The sequence below is a fragment of the Nannobrachium achirus genome, assembly GCF_963921795.1.
Source record: "Nannobrachium achirus genome assembly, chromosome: 15".
Lineage (NCBI taxonomy): Eukaryota > Metazoa > Chordata > Actinopteri > Myctophiformes > Myctophidae > Nannobrachium > Nannobrachium achirus.
Window position 1 is genome coordinate 6,961,077 of NC_137822.1, and position 21,303 is coordinate 6,982,379.

The 21,303-nt window shown below is 43.6% G+C and overlaps 1 protein-coding gene across 1 annotated transcript in view; it reads left to right on the forward strand.

The window, feature by feature from the left end:
* adamts6 (ADAM metallopeptidase with thrombospondin type 1 motif, 6) overlaps window positions 1-21,303 on the forward strand; it is a gene marked incomplete at both ends in the record, with an annotated part of 138,683 nt that overhangs the window by 77,290 nt on the left and 40,090 nt on the right. Inside the window, 4 exon segments of the mRNA XM_080743002.1 lie at window positions 5,161-5,263; window positions 7,639-7,772; window positions 11,883-12,006; window positions 16,055-16,135. Coding sequence (XP_080599128.1) covers window positions 5,161-5,263; window positions 7,639-7,772; window positions 11,883-12,006; window positions 16,055-16,135 — 442 coding nt within the window.

Sequence of the window (21,303 nt, forward strand, 5' to 3'; positions counted from 1 at the left end):
TACCAGCACCTACACACACACACACACACACACACACAGGGGCGTCACACCAAATTCTGGGCCCTCGGTACAAGGATTCACTGCGGGCCCCCCATGAATGTTAACTATTGAAAAATAGCAGATATACAAGCTCACAGCGCGCTGCGAGCTTGTAGATCTGCTATTTTTGAAAATTTGTGAAAATGTGTGCAAGAAACCCATGTTTCCATGTCAGTGATGCTCAAACTTTTTCATGTGAAGGACCCCCAAAATGATATGAATTTGGCCACGGACCCCCATCTCAAAATATTTAGTTCCAGGGACCCCCCCCCGGAAGCAAAATTTGAGTTACAAATGTTCGCTTAAAAAAATACATATTCAAAGATTTGCGCACATTTTTACGACTCGGTGCCGCGCTGTGAGCTTGTATATCTGCTATTTTTCAATAGCTAAAGTTACTATAGGGCCCCTCCACCTTGGGCCCTGGTAACTCAGTCCCACTTTCCTACCCCTTGTGACGCCCCTGCACGCGCACACACACACACACACACACACACACACACACACACACACACACACACACACACACACACACACACACACACACACACACATGCATGCATGTGGACACATGCACACGCACATGCATGCGCACACACACAAATAGCATAGTATATCGTTGCTGTCGGGCAGAAATGTCAAATCTCCATATTTCAACTTTTCATGTTTTTTATGTCGTAAATGAATGCCATACTTTGTCATACAAGGGCGAAAAATAAAGCTATTTTCACAATATTTCATTTAAAAAGAATGTAATAATGACAATTAGAAGGGTTTTGGAGGGAAGGTTTCTGGCCAACCGTGACCATATATGACATATTGATGTATTTATTTACCAGGGACAGTGCACATTAATCAACATTTCAATTTTCACCTCAAAAGAGTCAAAAGCCCATTTTCATCTGTAGTCCCTGAGCATATAGGCTGTTAAACATAGTGATATAACTAGTAAGACACCCTTAAGGCGAGAAGCGACCCTGCCCTAAAGGGCGAGGTTGCGCACATGGGCGCGTGCACGAACCGCCTGGGTGACGGCAAACTGCTGGGCGAGCACTGGCTCTTTAGCATGGGATCAACTTTGACCAAAGAATTACACAGACCTGGTTGGCAGTTGAATGTGTCCAAAATGTGGCCATATGTCCCCAAATATGGAGATCACTGATGTCTGACATCATAGATGTTTGACATCATAGACCACATGACATAGACACATTATGTCCATATATGGGCATTCCCAGATATGGGCTTAATATTGGTCAGGGATCAGGGATCTCCATATATGGGCATCAAAGGGACATGGACGGAATTAATTTGCAAGTGTGACTCGTGAGATTTGACTGACATCATAGATGTCATATACAAACATGAGACTGACACAATATGTCAATATATGGGCATCTGACATCATAGATGTCTGGCGTCATGAGGCTTAATGTTGATGTAAAGCGCTTTGCAACTGGCTTAGAAAAGCGCTATAAAGATGCAATCCATTATTAATGTTGATGACATCTCATATATGGGCATGAAAAAGACATCCGTTTTCAAGTGTCTTGGCCATATATGGAGCATGAGCTCCATGAGCTGCATGTTTTCTGACTTTTTTGTGTATCCCAAATGTCAAATTATCCTTGGTGATTTCGGGGAATAAACAATTACCTCTATTATTATTATTATCATTTTAAAAATGATTTAAACTAGTGAAAACAGACGATCTACTGTTTTCACTACTTTTGTGCGACGGCCTTGTATGATGAAGCAGGGCTTAACTTGGCGAAAGAACGCACAAATTTGAAACTTGGAGATACGAGGTTTCCACCCGACAACGACGATATATATATAAATGGTAGATTGAAATCAAACAATACCACAAACGAATGAAAACATGGACGTATCAGCAGCCCATGTGTAACCTGTCTGGTATTCTGTTGTCAATCCATCACCACATTGCAACATCGCTGCTGTGTTAACCATGTTGCTCTACTGACGTAATCGGCACGTTTGATGTTGCACCGCTTAAAGAGCTGCCGGATCGGCTGACACTTAACCACTTAAACCCCCCCGTGTGTGCTTTGTCGACCGGGGCGACGGGCCGGGGGGTCCCCCAGAGGGTCTATTGCTACTAGGCCCCACTTAGAATACAGGAAACAAAGTCGACCCAAACTCGTTTCCCAACGGGTCTGTGGCCTTAAGCTAGATGCAGATTAGATCAAAATCTAGTCTTTGCTTCTAGGGGTCCCTGGAACAAAATATTTTGCGATAGGGGTCCATCCGTGGAACAAAATATTTCGAGATGGGGGTCCGCGGCCAAAAACACATTTTGGGGGTCCTTAACCACTCATAGGCACATTCTAAAAATGTCTTGCTATAAAACGTATGCTATCATTGTTTCTCAAACTTTGTCACGTCAAGGCCCCCCAGAATGATATGCATTTGGCCACGGACCCCCATCGCAAAATATTTGGTTCCAGGGACCCCCAGAAGCAAAGATTTAATTTTGGTCTATTCTGTGTCTAGCTTAAGGCCACAGACTAGAGCCCTGCATCGGGAGCGCACTCCCGTGGGACCTGCAGGACCCGTCGCCATATGTTGCGGCGCGGGCGATATTTTAATCACCGCGGGCAGGGACGGGCGGTCAAAATAACATCGGCGGGCGCCGCAAAATCACGCACTCTCACGCACTAAGCTTATATCTATACTTTAGCAAGATGTGAATATGTAGAGAATGTAATTTCCCCTGCTGAGCGCCTGAGGACAACGCATACAGCACGTGGACTTTCTCTCTCTCTCTCTCAGTCTCTCGCACTCTAACTCCCCCTCCCTCCCTCTCTCGTCTGTTAACGGCTAACCGGTGGGCAGATATTTGCGGCGGCATTGTCGCTCACTATTTAGCCTAAATAACAACTATTTATTATAATATAGTCCCATCGCCTATGTCCCATCGCAATATAAACACTTTACCTCTGTTAACAACCTCACAAATGCTCCTCTCTTGCGCACTAGTCCTGTTGGTTTTGGATCTCAATGGATAAGATGCATTGCAAACGTCAACGTGCCTTCTTTAGCAAGTCAAGATGTGAATAGAGAACGCAATTCCCCCTGCTGAGGACAACGCACCCACATTGATACAGTAGCCTACGTGGACTGGAGTCTCTCTTTCTCTCCGCCAAGTTCTCCGTCGCTCGCCCTCTCCCCCTCTCTCTCTTTCTCTCATTTGTTCTCACGCCACCGTCAGTCCGTCACACTCACAAATATGCTCCTCGCATCGCGCAGACGGCACACTTTTTTGTTTGGTAATGGTTTTGGATCTCAGTTCAATTGTGCCTTCTTGGGAGGGAGGCTGTTGGACGTGCTGCGGTACGTGCGCCGCGGGAGTCCACGGGACTAAATTCACATCATTTTGTTTGTCGCGGTTGGGAGCGGCGGAGAGGAATTGTCTGCGGGCGGTCAAAAATGAAATCATTGCGGCGGCGGGCGGGAGTGGTCAGAAATGATGCGGGAGCGGGATCAAAAAATCAGTCCCGCGCAGACCTCTACCACAGACCCGTTGGGAAACGAGTTTGGGTCGACTTTGTTTTAGGTCGACCTTTCCTGCTCCCCCCCCACCCACCAGACCTAATCTCTTCTGCGTGAGCTTTCAGATCAGTGGCTCTCCAACTTGTTCATGTCAAGGAGGAAGACATTTTCAAAAGTAGCAGAAGTACGAGCTTATGTACTGTAGATCTGCAGCCCACTAAAACAGTGCTTCCCAAAGTGGGAACCCCCACAAACCACCAGAGGTGTAAAGTAACGTAAAGTAAAGTAACTGTAAAGTACATTTACTTAAGTACTGTACTTAAGTACACTTTGAAGTATTTGTACTTTACTTGAGTATTTCCAATTTCCGATACTTTTACTTCTACTCCACTACATCTCCATCCCAATATTGTACTTTTACTCCAATACAATTATTTGAAAACTTTAGTTACTAAGTTACTTTGCAGATATAAATTATAATATTTTAAAACATACATGAACCACTTTAGCCCTATTTCATACCTAGGCTGTTTGAAAATAGCTGATCTACAAGCTCACAACACGTCATGAGCTTGTAGATCTGCTATTTTGTACTTTTACTTTTGGTACTTTAAGTACATTTTGATGCCAACACTTTCATACTTTTCACTTAAGTACATTTTGAATTCTGGACTTTTACTTGTAACAGAGTACTTCTATATTGCAGTATTGATACTTTTACTTATGTACAAAATGCGAGTGTTTTTTCCAACACCGCAAACCACCCACTGTTTTTAGACCGAACTATTCTTGCCCAATGTTCCCTCCAGAAAGTTCTTTCCAGAAGGGTCTCATGTGGTTTAAAGTGCTAATGAAAGTCACTCAGTCACTCACTAGTGGGGATCAGATCAGAACACTTCTCTGGCCCTGCGGTGAAATACAGCTTTGACCCTGGACTCACTAAGAGCTTTTATTTGTCCCCTGTGGTCTATAGGTGTTTTCTTTTTTGTTTTGTTTTGGGGGACCCTCTCACACCAATAATGTAAGCCCCCCTCTCTTTTCTTTTGCTGGAGCAACATCCAAGCAGGGAGTAACACCATCCATACCACCAGCTGTGTAAAGCAGTGGTTCTCAACCTGTGGGTCGGGACCCCCAGGGGGGTCCCCACATTATTTTGGGGGTTTTCCCCAGATGATTAACTTAATGTGCTTCTTTTTACCCCCCTTTTGTAACGGTGAAAAGGTTACTAGTTACTTTGTAGAACCAGACATTGTGGGACATTCTACAGAATCTACACAATGAGTAGCCTACTTTTTCTTTTGGTACTTTAAATACATTTCCATACCAATACTTTGTGTATAGTATTTCTACATTGAAGTATTTTTACTTAAGTAAACAAGCATATGTTCTATTATCCATCACAGAGCGACACGTGAACAACAAAGCAGGCGGTCTCTCTCTAAAATAAATAAAACTACTTCGATCTGCTACTTCAAAAGTAGCAGATCAACAAGCTTTTCGAGCATGTTCATCTGCTACTTTAGATGCTTTTTTGTGATGCTGTAGTATGATCAATTTCCTTTTTTTAATGAAGATATAAGAGGTTTATGCCCCCATCTTGTGTTGTAGGCTTGCCCTGTAGGAGCTCGCGATTTCCGTGAGAAGCAGTGTGCCGACTTCGACAGCATGCCGTTCCGTGGGAAGTACTACAACTGGAAGCCCTACACTGGTGGTGAGTTCACAAATTAATGAATGAATGCAATAATTATTACTTCATATTTCCGCCTTCTTTTTACCCCCCTTTTGTAACAGAGTTAACAGAACTGTAAGAGTCCATTTGGTTCTATTTGTAAACTCAAGTGTTAAGAGACCTTATTAAGGGTCCATTTGATTCTATCTGTAAACTCTCAACAGTTAACAGAACTGTAAGGGTCCATGTGGTTCTATTTGCACTCTCTCAAGAGTTAACAGAACTGTAAAGCCTCTATCATAGTACACGGTGAAGAGCTATAACCTCACCGCGGTGTAGTTTTCTAGCTATCACCTAACAGTTTTGGACATAATGAGGTTTCCACAGGACAGAGACTAGAGGTGATAGCTAGAAAACTACACTGCAGTGAGGTGATAGCTCATCCATTTGGTTCTATTTGTACTCTCTCAAAAGTTAACAGAACTGTAAGAGTCCATTTGGTCCCATGTGTAGGGCCTACTCTCACAAGAGTCAACAGACCTTGTTAAGGGTCCGTTCCGACCCGTCGGTGGTCCCCGGGGCCCTATGTTGGGAACCGGTGTCTTTGTGGACACTAGACCTCCCCAAACAGGCCCTGTCATCCTTTCTGCCTCAGCAGTAACAGTCTGCAGGCCTGTCTGTCTGTCTGTCTGTCTTGTGTACCCAGCTAACACCAACAGTGAGGAGGCTTCTTTTGATGGCCAGAGAATTCCTCAGATTCCGCAGCATAGTAGCAGCACCGCAGTGCGTTTGATGACCCCTCTGCCGTTTGGGCTCCTATTACTCTGTCTGACCCCCTGGGAGAGCCTGCAGCACAGACGTTGTTGATGTTTCATGCTAGGAGACTAATAACAGTTAGACCAATATATACATTTGTATTTTATTTTTATCTGTATCAGAAATTATGCAGAAATGTCCTAATTTGGGCATGGTAGTTATAGGCAAAACTGTCAAAGGTTTCCAGAAACCTTTCACAAATAGCACATCTGCAATGCTCACAACTTGTTGTGTTGCGACACGTTGTTGTGAGCTTGTAGATCTGCTATTTCCCCCCCAAAACGTTCTTCCCAGAATAGCGACGTTACTACAGTTTATTTGTAAATTACTAGAGGTTTGCGGGCCTTCGGCCCGCTCACATCTAGTTAAAAAATAATAATAATAATAATAATAATAAAAAAAAAGAAGTTAAAGCTATACTGTGTAAGATTCTCAACTAGTGGTCAGTAGCCATATAGCAAACCGCGGTCGCGTTCGCGTCTTTCGCCCGTTTTTCGTACCTTCACACCCCCGCGTCTGCCTCCACAACGCCGAGAGCTATCTTTAGAGGGGTCCCTGGTTCCTGTGCGTTCAGGCATTCCGGAGAAACGGACTATTTCACCCTGCCTGGTAGGCGAGAATTACCTTTTGAGTAAAGAGACACACGGGCGACTACAAATATGGCGACCCCACTTCAAGATGCGCTGCATTGGCCGGTAGTGTACCATGTGTGCATGATCGGCGATGTGATTGGGCAACGTATACACAACGTATACAGATGATGCAGATTACGTAATCATGGCGCGAAATTCTCCCCCCCTCACGGCTCATAGAAAACATATAAAGAGAAGGCTTCAGAAGCTGAAAATAACGGAGTGGGTGTTCTAAAACTTTAGCGATTTAACAGTTAGGACAATTTTAAGATTTGTTTTATAAAAAAAGTTACATAGTAAAACTTTAAAAAAAAAATAAAATAAAGAAAAAAAAAATTTGAGAAAAAATTTTTTTGAGAAAAAAAAATGTTTGAGAAAAAAAAATTTTGAGAAAAAAAATTTTTTGAGAAAAAAATAATTTTGAGAAAAAAAGTTATTTGAGAAAAAAAAAATTTGAGAAAAAAAATATTTGAGAAAAAAAAAAAAAAAATTTGAGAAAAAAAAATTTTGAGAAAAACATTTTGAGGAAAAAAAAATTTTTGAGGAAAAAAAATTAGGATAAAAAAAAGTTTTGAAAAAAATAAGAAATAAAACGTATTGGTGATGTGTGCGTCTCTCTCTGTGCATTTCCCCCCCCCCCCAAAGTGTGCGTCTCTCTCTGTGAAGTCCGTTGACTGTGGACTGCCCTGTGCCCTGTGCCTATGCTCGAGTGTGGGCGTGTCTCAAAGTCCGTTGACTGTCCTGTGTCCGTTGACTGTGGGCTGCCCTGTGTCCTGTGCCCTGTGCCAAAGTGGGCTGCGGCCTTAAGCCAATTGTAAATATAAGATACTTGTAGCAGTAGTGCACTGACTACAGTACCCATGATGCATTGGCCATACGTGGTGTCAGAAATGGGATCCGTTCCTGGTACATGGAAGTCGATACAGCCAATAGGATCCTCTCAATGTGTCCGTACTGTGTGTAACTCAGGTGGTGTGAAGCCCTGTGCGTTGAACTGCTTAGCGGAAGGCTATAACTTCTACACGGAGCGCTCGCCCGCCGTTATCGACGGCACCCGCTGCCAGGGCGACTCCCTGGACATCTGCATCAACGGAGAGTGCAAGGTAAGAGACACAAAAACACTGTGGTGGTGGTGCATGGCGCTCAAACCCTAATATATCGTCACTGTCGGGCAGAAACCTCGTATTTCCAAGTTTCAAATTTGTACATTTCGCAAAGTAAAGCACTGCTCCATCATGCAAGGCTGTTGCACAAAAGTAGTGAAAACAGCCGATCTACGAGCACACAACGCCTCGCGGTGCGAGGCGTTGTGTGCTTGTAGATCGGCTGTTTTCACTAGTTTAGATCATTTTTAAAATGATAAATACAAAACAAACGGTTTTGGACATACAAGGTTTCCACCCGACAACGACGATATACTGTCTCTGTCGGGCGGAGACCCCACATGTCCAACACTGTTGCGTTTGAGGACTGAAATACAAAAGTAGCAAAAGTGGCAGATCTACAAGCTCAAAATGCATTGCTTCGCGTCACGTTTCCAGCTTGCAGATCTGCTACTTTTGATGCTTTCGTGTGACGCTGTAGTGTGATCAAGAAGGACGTACGTTTTACTCCGGGGAAGACATTTTTTGACTCAATGGGTTAAATCAATGGTTCTCAACCAGTGGTCCTTGAGGAGATTCCAGGTGGTCCCCAGCTAAATGATGGAGTGTTGGTAACCAAATGGACCCTTATAGACCCTTACGGGTCCATTTGGTTTCATTTTGCACTCTCAAGAGTTAAATTATTGTTAAGCATCTGCATTACTTAATTTACAAGAAGCCTACACAATTAGAGAATGTAGAAGAATTGCTATTTGGATGAATGTTTGCCTCTTATCTATGCTATGGTACCACGTCAATACAGCGTGGAATTGTGGACATAATCTTATCCAACGATAACATAATTTTCTAATATTTGGGTCTGAGAGGCAAAATCTCATCAAATGGTGGTCCGTGGCTCAAATGCCAAATAAATAATGGACCTTGATATGAAAAAGTTTGAAAACCGCTGGGTTAAACGATGGAGATACAAGGTTTCTGCCCAACAGCGACGTATAGTCTCTGCTCTCCAATGCAGAACAGTCAAGACACTGCTGTGCTGACATTTGATTGGACACGACAGGAATGACTCATGTTGGCTCTTATCAGCTGGCGGCAGGCCGCAGCGACCAACAGAACAGGAAATTCACACGGCAGACATGTTGGGGACATTATGAAAGACATTGTCAAAGGCATTGTCATTATTACAATTTGGGTGATTTTCTGTTTATTAAACAAATGATTCAAATACATCTAAAATGGTATATTGAGTGGCGTGACAATGCGGCGTTCCGTTGTTTTAGTAATAGAGAGCTGGGAATTTGGCATTGTTTCATGCGAACTCACAATGAGATCTGCGTGCGCGCGAGTGCGTGTGCGTGCAATGTGTGTGTTCATTTCCCATAACTCTTCATCTGGACGCATGTAAAGTACTTGCTTTGACGTCTGGCCGCCTGTTCAAGCTGAATCCTGTTTGGCATGCAAAATATACAGTCCCGAACATTACTTTGATTCTGTTTTTTAAATTTAATTTTTTTATAAAGCATAGTGCGCGTGCATACGTGTGTACGCACACGTGTATGTTTTACTCAGAAGGGAATGTAAAGAATTGTTTAGTAACCACCAAAGGATCTGACACAAATGTTGACCTGATGGTCAAGATTCAATAGGCTACAGCAGGGTTCCCCAATTAGTTTTCCCCCAAGGGCCGAATCATGTCTAGGGTACCAAGCCGAGGGCCACAACATTGCAGGGGGCGACGGCGGCGTTCCTGCTACTCCAGTGACAGTTCAGATATCGTCACTGTCGGGCAGAAACCTTGTATCTCCAAGTTTCAAATGTGTATGTTTTTGGTAAAGCAAAGCCCTGCTTCACCAGTAAGACTCCCTAATCGGGAGATAAGCGACCATTGGTCGCTTATCTCCACAAATAGGCCAAAAAATGTGTTTTACCAATTATCAAGACATACGGGCAGTTGACAGTTTGCCATGGTTACTCATTGAAGTTGAATCTCCATATATGGAGATAACCTACGTATCACACTAAGTCTGACCTCACCACCCCATATTTGGGCATGAGCAACTTATGTCTCCATATATGGAGATATGATGACATCACACAGTCCTCAGCCGATGATGTGGCGTGATGTCATACAATACACAAACGAGCCCTACAGTATAAAGGGGCAATTCTTGCCAGGAAAGAAGCATTTCTTCGACTCAGACCTTATCGCCAGGGTTGGCTTATAGCAGCTGTCGGTAGGACCATATATGGATTCTGTTAGTGTGGATCTCCTAACAGGGCATCATCTGGGATACAATCCCTTTTATGCCCATATATGGAGATCCCTAACAGAATCCCTTTCATGCCCATATATGGAGATCCCTAACAGAATCCCTTTTATGCCCATATATGGAGATCCCTAACAGCATCCCTTTTATTTATGCCCATATATGGAGATCACTAACAGCTAACAGAATCCCTTTTATGCCCATATATGGAGATCCCTAACAGAATCCCTTTTATGCCCATATATGGAGATCCCTAACAGAATCCCTTTTATGCCCATATATGGAGATCCCTAACAGAATCCCTTTATGCCCATATATGGAGATCCCTAACAGAATCCCTTTTATGCCCATATATGGAGATCCCTAACAGAATCCCTTGTATGCCCATATATGGAGATCCCTAACAGAATCCCTTTTATGCCCATATATGGAGATCCCTAACAGAATCCCTTTTATGCCCATATATGGAGATCCCTAACAGAATCCCTTTTATGCCCAGTTGGTTGCTAGGTAAAAAAACATGGTTGCTATGGTAAACAGTTGGTTGCTAGGGTAAACAGTTGGTTGCTAGGGTAAAACCATGGTTGCTAAGGTGGTTGCTAACGTACACTAACAGACCAGCAACAACAGACTGTTGCCACAGCAACGTACACAAAGGTTTGTGTACACATGTGGTGTGATGTCATACTGAAGATATATGACATCACACCGTACACAAACAAAGGTGTGACGTGTGACGTGTGACGGACGGACGGACGGACGGCCGGTGGAGGTTTTCATAGTAAACTGCTCCCTGACGGTCGCAATCATACAAGACCATTGCACAAAATTTACTAAACTAGTGAAAACAGCCGATCTACAAGCACACAACGCCTCGCGATGCGAGGCGTTGTGTTTTTTTAGACGGTAGATACAAAACAAACGGTTTTGGACATACCGGTACAAGGTTTCCACCCGACAACGACAATATACTAGTGTGGTTGCTGCTCTTATACCACCATTATTACTAGGATTGGTGAGGGCCAGACAGTAGCCCCCCACCGGCCGCAAATGGCCCGTGGGCCGCCTATTGGGAAACCCTAGGCCTAGGCTATACTGTATATGCACAGCAGTCAAATTGGAGAGAAGTCGGGTCTCTTCTCACTTCCTTCAAAGGTGTTATTTCAAGGATCCCCATAACTCTGAGAGTGGTACAAATGAAACCAAACGGGTCCATTTGGCCCCATTTGTAATGTACACTCTCAGAGTTACACAACTTTTAAGGGGTCATTTTGGAACCCCCAAGGAACCACATGAGGGTCCCTGGACCATACTTTGAGACCCACTGGTGTAGCAGAGCGTTTCCAGTGAGCTTCACTGTTCTACTGTGGTTCTGGGGGCTTGGGTGTGGTTCAGACAGCATGTTGTGTGTTCTACTTATGCTAGCGTAAAATTGTAGCTCACACAGCATGTTGTGTGTTGTCCTTTACTCCAGTGGTTCTCAACCTTTTCAGGCCGTGACCCCCCAAATAATCTTATTTTAACTGGGGACCCCCCCACCCTGACAAGCACTAAGAGTTGAGGCATTACATTTTGTATAACACGGTTCTATTGTGAAAATCCCTTAAATTGTCACTTTAGAAATGTGCAGATACCCTCTATACACTTAAACTTTGTAGGTTTGTTTACTGTTGAGTGAGAAAACAATGTTGCACATTAAGTTAATCATCTGGGGACCCCCCAACATAATTTGACTCACAGGTTGAGAACCAGAGCAATAATTTGACTCACAGGTTGAGAACCACTGCTTTACTCTAAAGCATAAAAGTGTAGCTCAGACAGTGTTTTGTGTGCTTTACGCTAGCATGTGGGCTGTGACAACATCCTGGGCTCCGACGCCAAAGAAGACAGATGTCGTGTGTGCGGAGGCGACGGCAGCACCTGTGAGACCATAGAGGGCCTGTTCAACGAGTCCCTACCCAGAGGAGGTAAAACGTCACTCACACACACGCACACACACACCTGACTGCAAGCTAACCCTAACCCAGGGGTCTTCAACAGGGGGTCCAGGAACCCTAGGGGCTGGTGCTGGTGGTGCTGGGGTGGTGCTGGGGTGGTGCTGGTGCTGGTGGTGCTGGGGTGGTGCTGGGGTGGTGCTGGGAGCAAAGAAATCACACCCAACACCAGTGGCAGCACTGACAGCGAAAGGAAGTGCAATGAATCAGCAGTGGTGGAAAAAGTAGGCTACTCAAATGTTTTACTTATTGATACTGTAAAAGTATCAATACTGCAACATACTGTAGAAATGTGTAGAAGGAGTATACTGGAGCAAACACAGACTTTTAGAGCCTTTTTTATTAATACAGGGTGCAGGCAAGAGTGACAACGTTTCGATGTCAATACATCTTCGTCAGGTCACGATGACCTGACGAAGATGTATTGACATCGAAACGTTGTCACTCTTGCCTGCACCCTGTATTAACTCATTCTGTGCCAGATGCCAAAATGGCTCCAAGGTAGCTGTGCCGAGATTTTGTATGTTTTTCTTTACTATGCAATGAAAAAAAAAGATTTTTTTTTACAGACACAGTTGTTGTGATTCAGTGGCAAAAATAATTTTGGCAATCGGACAAATGGTTCCAGAGATAGAGCTGTTTGAATGAAAAAAAGTGTCCATCCACTAGAATGGACACACATGAACACACATTTTCTCAATCAGCTAAACGAGGGAGCGAACACACAAACAGAGAAAAGCATCTCTCTGATCTCAGGTCATTTTGACATCTTTAGAAAAAAAAAAAAAAATGTTTTTTTTTTTTTTTTTTTTTTTTTCTATGTAAAAAACACAAAAACCGTCATAAGCCGTCATTGGCACACAGGGCTATTGGAAAAAAAAACGTCATAAGCAGTCATTGGCACAGAAGGCTCTAAAAGTCCGTGTTTGCTCCAGTATACTCCTTCTACACATTCAAGTCCTGTTCCTGAGATGCACTGGACCGGCCTGAACTAGGCTAGAGGCGCGATGGATACTCCTCATGCTATACTGTAGAAATGCTCTGTTACTAGTAAAAGTCCAGAATTCAAAATGTGCTAGAGTCAAATTATGAAAGTATTGGCATCAAAATGTACTAAAAGCACCAAAAGTAAAAGTACTATATGTGAGCTTGTAGATCGGCTATTTTCAAACAGCCTAGGTATGAAATTGGGCTAAAGTGGTTTATGTATGTTTTATAATAATATTATAATTGATATCTGCAATGTAACTAGTAACTAAAGTTTTCAAATAATTGTAGTGGAGTACAAGTAAAAGTATTGTAAATTGGAAACACTCAAGTAAAGTACAAATAACTACTTGATTAAACGTACTTAGTAACTTTACACCACTGTGAATCAGGTGAGCTTAAGTAGAACGCCGCCAACACACACAGTACATTACTACTAGTGCTGCACATGCATACTCCAGTTTATCTGCCTGAAGTAGTAAAGAGGTTTTCGTAAAAAGCCGTAACTTTACATGATCTAGCGGTCGGACAGGTGGTGTCGAGGCGACCTAGTCAGACGTTGCTCAGCAGTTGTTCGAGTTACGCTCAGAGGGTTTTTAGTTTTTGTTCAGACCGATGAGAAATGAGAGGGAGCGTAGCTCCCGTGACGTAGGGAGTCGGAGAAACTGCGGCGTGTGTCTGTGTGTTTTGGCCCGGTTACCACGTGCAACAAAAACGTTGAGTCACTTTTTGGTAGATAAAGTCCTCGGTGAGGAAAACAAGATGGAAATGCAGGAACTCATTGTCTTCTTGGCAAAGAGATGGATTTGTCTGTGAGCCAAGAGATCAGTGAAGCCAAGCAGATATATCTTTTTTTTTCTTTCTTTCTTTTTTTTCGTGGAGATGTGTATTTTCCACCTCTTTTGTCACCCAACGATAAAGCATATCGTCACTGTTGGGTGGAAAACCTCTTATGTACAAAACCATTTATTTTTTTGAGATATTATTATTATTAAAGAATATACAATACTAAATAGTGATAATAGACAATTTATGTGAGCTTACAGATCTGTTTTGTTCAATGCTTTTGCATGATCTTGTATGGCGAAGTAGGGCGTTAATTAAAAAAAAAACGAAAAAAAAAAAAACATTTGAAACATGGAGAAGATGCAAGCTATTCTGCCCCAACAGTGACAATAATATAAAATGTTTTGGGGGTGTTTAGAGCTACAGTATGTTGTCAAAATATCTGTTCCTACCACTGACATCATCTACAGTGAAGGGAATCAGGGACAGAGATATGCTAACTTGGCTCTCTCTGCGGAGAGACATTCTCCAGTCTACAGAGAGCAGTGCGGCATAAGCACAGCTTATGCTTCGTCGCGCGGTGGTGGCGTGCGCCGGCCTGCAAGCTCACAGCGCGTCGCGGACGAGACGCACTGTGAGCTTGTACGGTAGGTCGGCTATTCTCGGCGCGCACTACGAAGTATAAATCGGGCCTCAGAGAGAGAGAGAGAGAGAGAGAGAGAGAGAGAGAGAGAGAGAGACGGAGAGAGAGACGGAGAGAGGGAGAGACGAGAGAGAAAACATATTTCTCCTTCTATGGTATGGCCAGTAAAGCATCTAAAAATACTGTGTGTATGTGTTTGGGGAAAGAGGGGTGGATTTGTTTTGTGGCTTCCTTCGCAATCCCTGTTGTCCTTTTTGGGTGAACACACACTTCCATCCGTGCTCTATGCATCTTGACCTGATATGATCTACTGTACAGTATAAGACCATACTTATTCATTTTTTTTAAGGATACTGCCATGCACAATCCTGCATGGGATCAACCATGCATCTTAATGCCTGATACCATGCGCACTTACCTGCTATGTATGTTCATGCACCTTATGTCTGACCTCATGACCAAAAGCTCACTGAAGCCAAGCAGATATATATATGTTTTAACCCATTTAGGCATGGAATTATTTTATACTTTAGCTATTGAAAAGTAGCAAATATACAAGCTCACAGGCGGTGCCGCGCTGCAAGCTTGTAGATCTGCTATTTTAGAAAAATCGTGAACAACGTTGTGCAAATCTTTGAATATGTCTTTTTAAAGCGAACATTTTTAACTCAAATTTTGCTTCTGGGGGGTCCCTGGAACTAAACATTTCGAGATGGGGGTCCGTGGCCAAATACATATCGTTTTGGGGGTCTTTGACATAAAAATGTTTGAGCACCACTGACATAGAAGGATTTGGAGGACAGAATCGGGTCAAAATATTCAACGACTTGCAAAGGCTCATGTCAGAGATACGGTCAGACAGCTAGATATCGTTGCTGTCGGGCAGAAACCTCTTATCACCGTATTTATTCTAACTTTTTTATTTTTGTTGTGTTTTTCCCCCTGTTAATTGAACAACCCTACTTGATCATAAGCTGTAGTGTACGGGGCCTGCCAACGCATCAAAAGTAGCAGACCCGAAAGCAAGTTTTTGAATTTTTAATTATTGTAAAGTAAACTAGTTTTGGACTGCTTGTCGATTTCTGACATAAATCTTCTCTTCTGACTGGTCCCCGGGGAACACACTCTTTTCAGATGGGGTTTTCCACGGCATAACACACATCAATTTGGCGGTCCTTGCAGGGGTGTCACACCAAATTCTGGGCCCTGGGTACAAGGATTCACTGCGGGCCCCCCATGAATGTTAACTATTGAAAAATAGCAGATATACAAGCTCACAGCGCGGCACCGAGTGCCGCGCTGCGAGCTTGTAGATCTGCTATTTTTGAAAAATTGTGAAAATGTGTGCAAGAAACCTATGTTTCAATGTCTGTGGTGCTCAAACTTTTTCATGTCAAGGACCCCCAAGATGATATGTATTTGGCCACGGACACCGTGGATTTTCACACATTTTCACGACTTTTCAAAAATAGCAGATCTACAAGTGTCTAGCTTAAGTTACTAGGGCCCCTCCACCTTGGGCCCTAGTAACTCCGTCCCACTTTCCCCCCCTTGTGACGCCCCTGGGTCCTTGGCCTGAAAGTAATCCCAGGCCTTGTCTTGCAGGTTACATGGAGGTGGTCCAGATACCGAGGGGCTCCGTACACATTGAGATAAGAGAAGTGGCCATGTCTAAGAACTACATTGGTAAGTAGTGGTGGGGAAAAAGTACTCACATTCTTTTACTTTGTCCTCACAACCAAACCTTTTTTCAGGAAGAACCATTTGCTTTAATCGCTCGATCTATAAAGAACCCGTAAATACTTACTGTTTTAACTCTATACTTCATCAACCGGTGTCCCACAGGGCCCTGTACCGGAGCTTACTGCGAGTTTGTAGATCAGCTATTTTAGAAGAATGAATGGACCTTACAAAACTATGGTTTAGTCGTTGCTTTTCACAGTTTTGTGGGGGCCATTTTTAGCCCAAGGAATGTTTTTTGTTCATAATAAATGCTTGCATTGGATTCAGAATCATGAAAAAAAAAAACTAGTTTGACCCTCACATGCTACTTAAAGCAGATGTATTTTTTTGTATTATTTCCCTGTATAGTAAAGTCAAGGAGACCCCAACTTGTGATCGTCTCTCACAAAGTTTCCAGAGGGAGTTGGGTTTGACAAAGTTCAGATAGTAGACACCTTTATGAACATATTTGTGAAGAAATCTATAGAGCAACGAAGTCATGACGTGACTCGCTCTGAGTCGCTCATCCCCTGGTTCCACAGAAGTAATTTCTCTGTGGAGAATAACATTGAGTCATCTTAACTCATTTCCCGCGATCCCTGTCGAAACCGTTGATTTCCCGCTGTACCACGCTGCAATGCCCGTCGTTCCCGGAAATTTAATTAGCTTTAATCATTATGAAACAATTAAAAGTATGAACGCTGTATATAGCCGTTTCGGAGTCTCCTGCACTGTATCCTGCCGTATTTCCGGTTCTGACCGGATCTAGGTTTCCGTATCCTGTCCAAGGCCCAATCGTAGCTTCCGTCCCATCTGTTTACATTGTAAACAGAGGAAGGAGCAGCACGGTCATTTCATCGTCTTTTTTCACACGTTTTTATTTTATTTTATAGCTGTTTGATTCTTGTGCCCGCCTGGCAAATGATCCGCGCACATATCGTCTGCTATGTGCGCGAACGTGTCCACGTGTTACCATAGCGCACAGCTGGCCATTTCCAATGTTTTCTTATGTAACACTGGCGGATATAGCAGGGGTAACAGCCTGGCAACGGATTTGTCTATTCCAATGGATTTTTTTTTATTCGAAAGCTGTCATCTTGTCTACCGGTCTACTACATGAGTTGCGCACAGATCATGCACTATGCGTGCATGTGCCCACGTTAAAAGCTAAGGACAATTTGGCAGCTGCTTACTACAGCTATGTTTAAAATGGCTGCAAAATTGTTAAAATCGTCTCATATAAGCATTGCGGTCCAAAAATAAACAAACAGTCTTCGCGATATTGTCGGCGAGTTGGCTCTGTATGGTTTATGATAGTCAGTCACTCATATTTGATACAGTCTGTTTCTGGTGAAAATGTAACTAATTCGGCGACAGTAACATTAGCGTTTTCTCACCATTAGTTGATTCTTCATATCCATATGAGTCAAACCGCTGAGATAATTTGTTCATAATTGGAACACAGTTCTTATATGACGCGATATGAAAAAAGGTCTATGGGAATTCAGAATGGGGGAAGAAAACCGCGAACCAGGTAGGATGTGTAAATTACGTCACACTTCACTGCTCTATTATTGGTAAGCATTTAGTTCCCAGATTGGTCCAAGAAGTATCCAAAGAAGGAGAAGTCGCTGGAAGACACGCCCACACCACGGCCCATGCGCCATGACACTTTGGGTGGCGGAAGTGCAACGGAAGCTCGATGAATAACATTGCGTCTATGAGCTTCGGCTGGGAAAGCTCATGAACAAAAAATAATTCTGAACGATAGAGACCTTTGTTGTATAATCGCTCCAGGAATATAAAAGAAGACATATCACAGGTATTTTTACAATCACTTGCTTTTCGATGTGCACGGTACATAATATTATTGAGGCAGCTAAACAGCGGCGGCGGCCGTTTCTGTCTCGGAGCTATCGCGAGATTTGGATTCCAGACAGGGAATGGTGGAGAGTCTCGCGATACTATCTCGTTCAGAAACGTAAATTGTGCTCTTTAGATGCCTCTATAATGTTATACAGTGTACTCACCGAAAAGCAACACAGCACAAAACAATGTGTGAGATGTTTTCTTTTATATTCCTGAGCTGAGTGTTTTATAAAGGTCTCTATCGTTCAGAATTATTTTTTGTTCATGAGCTGTCCCAGCCGAAGCTCATAGACGCAATGTTATTCACCGAACCTCCGGTGCCACTTCCGCCACCCAAAGTGTCATGGTGGATGGCCATGGAGCCTAAAATGACGTCAGTGTCCCTTCCTTCTTTGATCTTCCTTGGATTGGTCAAAGACAGGCTATATGCGCAGCAGCCATTTTGGAGAGAAGTTGGGTCTCTTCTCACTTCCTTCAAAGGTGTTACCAATGATACTAATGAAGGCTCTGTTCCATTTCATGTAGCACAGTGGTTCTCAAACCTTTTATTTCAAGGACTCCCATAACTCTGAGAGCATACAAATGGAACCAAATGGACCCGTTCCATTTGTATGCTCTCAGAGTTACACAACTTTTAGGGGTCATTTTGAACCCCCAACTGGACCACACTTTCAAACAGTGTTTCCAGTGAGCCAACATGAACAGTATCAGCACCCTCAACCTGTTTGGGGACGGGCCTCCATTCCGAAACACCACCATTCCGAAACCCCACCATTCCGAAACACCACCATTCCGAAACCCCACCATTCCGAAACACCACCATTCCGAAATGGGGTAGGTGGAAGTGGGTGGAGGTGGGTGGAAATGGGTGGAGATGGGTGGAGTTTGTGGTGAAATTGGGTGGAGGTTGAGAGTGGGTGGGGGTGGGTGGAGGTTGGTGGGGGTGGATGGAGGTGGGTGAAAATGAAACTGCATATTCGGAATGGTGGTGTTTCTGATTTTCGGAATGGTGGGGTCTTATAGAACAATGGGAAACCCCACCATTCCGAATAATGGAAGTCAATCTTGGGGTTTCGGAATGGAGGTGTGTACCACACCTCCATTCCGAAACCCCACCATTCCGAAGATTGACTTCCATTATTCGGAATGGTGGGGTTTCCCATCCCCCAAAATGGCTGCTGTGCATATATCTATGGGCTCTTCAGCGGCGTTGGTAAGGGAGTGGTAGAGCCTTCAACCCTCAACACGCGCGCTGCTGCTGCTGCTGCTGCGCTCCCCTGTGTGACTCCTCTGTGGAGAGCCAAGCTCGAAGACGCTGCTGCTGTTGTTGGCGTCCACTGTTTTATTTATCACTTGTTTGCCTAATGCAGCGCTATAAAGCACAACTATTCATTGCTTGTCCTATAAAGCCGCTTGAGTCCAACACATCATGTAATGGCAGTCTTGGCAGCGGACAGGTTTTCCTCCTCACTTCCAGACTAAACAAAAATAAAAGAGAATCAATAAAAAAGGTTTTTGTCGCCGCCGTCCGGTGGAAACCTCGTGTCGTCGTTGTCGGGTTGGAAACCTTGTATGTCCAAAATCGTTCATTTATTTATCATTTTAAAAACGATTTAAAATCGAGAAAATAGCTGATCTACAAGCACACGACGGAATTCATTTGCGAGTGTGACGTCACGGCAACCACACTTTCTTAGCGTTGAATCTTTCTAGTTTTTATTTGTTGAAAAAATTGTCACCATATTTAGTCATAGTTTTAGTCATCATAGCTTAGTTTTTATTTCGTTTACGTCAGTGAAAAACATAGCCGACGAACATTTTTTTTGTCTTAGTTTTAGTCTACGAAATCAACACTAGGACATAGACATCAAAGGGGGCTTGAGCCCCTGCCCTTTTACCAGTCTGTAAAAAAAGTGCCCTCTCCAGACTATGAATGCAGTTTTCACTATGGTGAAAGAAATGCAAATGCCCCCCCTTTCCATGCCACACCTGAAGGCAGCATTTTATAGAATTGCCTTGTCCAAACTCTCCTGAACTTGAATGCAGCATCTTATGGTGAAATAACCTCCCTCTCTGTGTATGTTGTTATGCCACATCTCCAGTATTCACTTGATTATGCTCAGTTCAGTGTGGTATCAACTACCGAAAATAGCCGACATCCAAGATTACAACGATGTGAGCTTGGAGATCTGCTATTTTCCATATTCTCAACAAAAGGACCTTTTAGAAATGTCAGCCCCTGCCCCTCCAACATTCTCTGCACGTACCCTGGCGGTGTCACACAATGAAAACAATGAGAACAAGCGTGTGCTGCTGCTCATTGAAGAAGGCTTGTTCTTTGACCCGCTCCAAACAACACAGAGAGAGAGCCAGCGTGACAGTGTTGCTGGATTTATAGCCAAGCGCTCGCTGTCCGCGGAGAGCTTAGCGTCTCGCACTTTGAAAGCCGGCGGCGGCGGCAGATTTATGGCGGCCGCGGCGGTGACAGCTGCTCGAGTCCTGCAGGAGGGCATGTGATGTCTATATATCAAAAAAGTTTAAAGAGTGCAATTATTGGCCGATCGTGACGCAACTTCCCCTCGTGAGCAATTTGTAAAGCTGCGGTTATTATGAACGTCACATAGTGTCACTTTAGTTATAAAATGGGGAGGGGACGGGGGGGACGCATTGTCTTTCTTTGTGGCATTGTGTGTGGGGGTCCCTCAGCTCTGGGCAGGGGCTGACATTTTCGAAAAAGGGCCTTTTGGTGAGAAAATATTGAAAATAGCAGTCTGCTATTTTCTATACTTATTCATGGTCTGGAGAAGGGCACTTTTTACAGACGGGTAAAAGGGCCGGGGCTCAAGCCCCCTTTAACGTCTATGTGTGCACGTGCCTGAGACCAACACTCCCTGCGCTGACAAGTGCCGCCTCCTCCCATCCAACACGACTGAATATTAAAGAAATATCACAGCTGTAGCGACGTTGCAAAATGTCATGCCGTCATAGATAGAATAGATAGATAGAGTGACTCGGTTCCAAATAAGCCTCCCCCCATCTGTGTTGTGTGAAGACTTTGTAGGCCTACACAGTCAAATCATGGGTGTTAATTTATCTATTTGTGAGAGTTAAATGAACACCGAGGATTTCTTTCTTTTTTTTTTTTTACTGTGCACAAACTCAATGGCGTCAGTTCAGCAAAAGCTAAGGTATGGCAACATGACTGTCATGTCAGTCATGTTGCCATAGCTCAGCAACAGGCATGATGAATTTCTTTTTTCTGT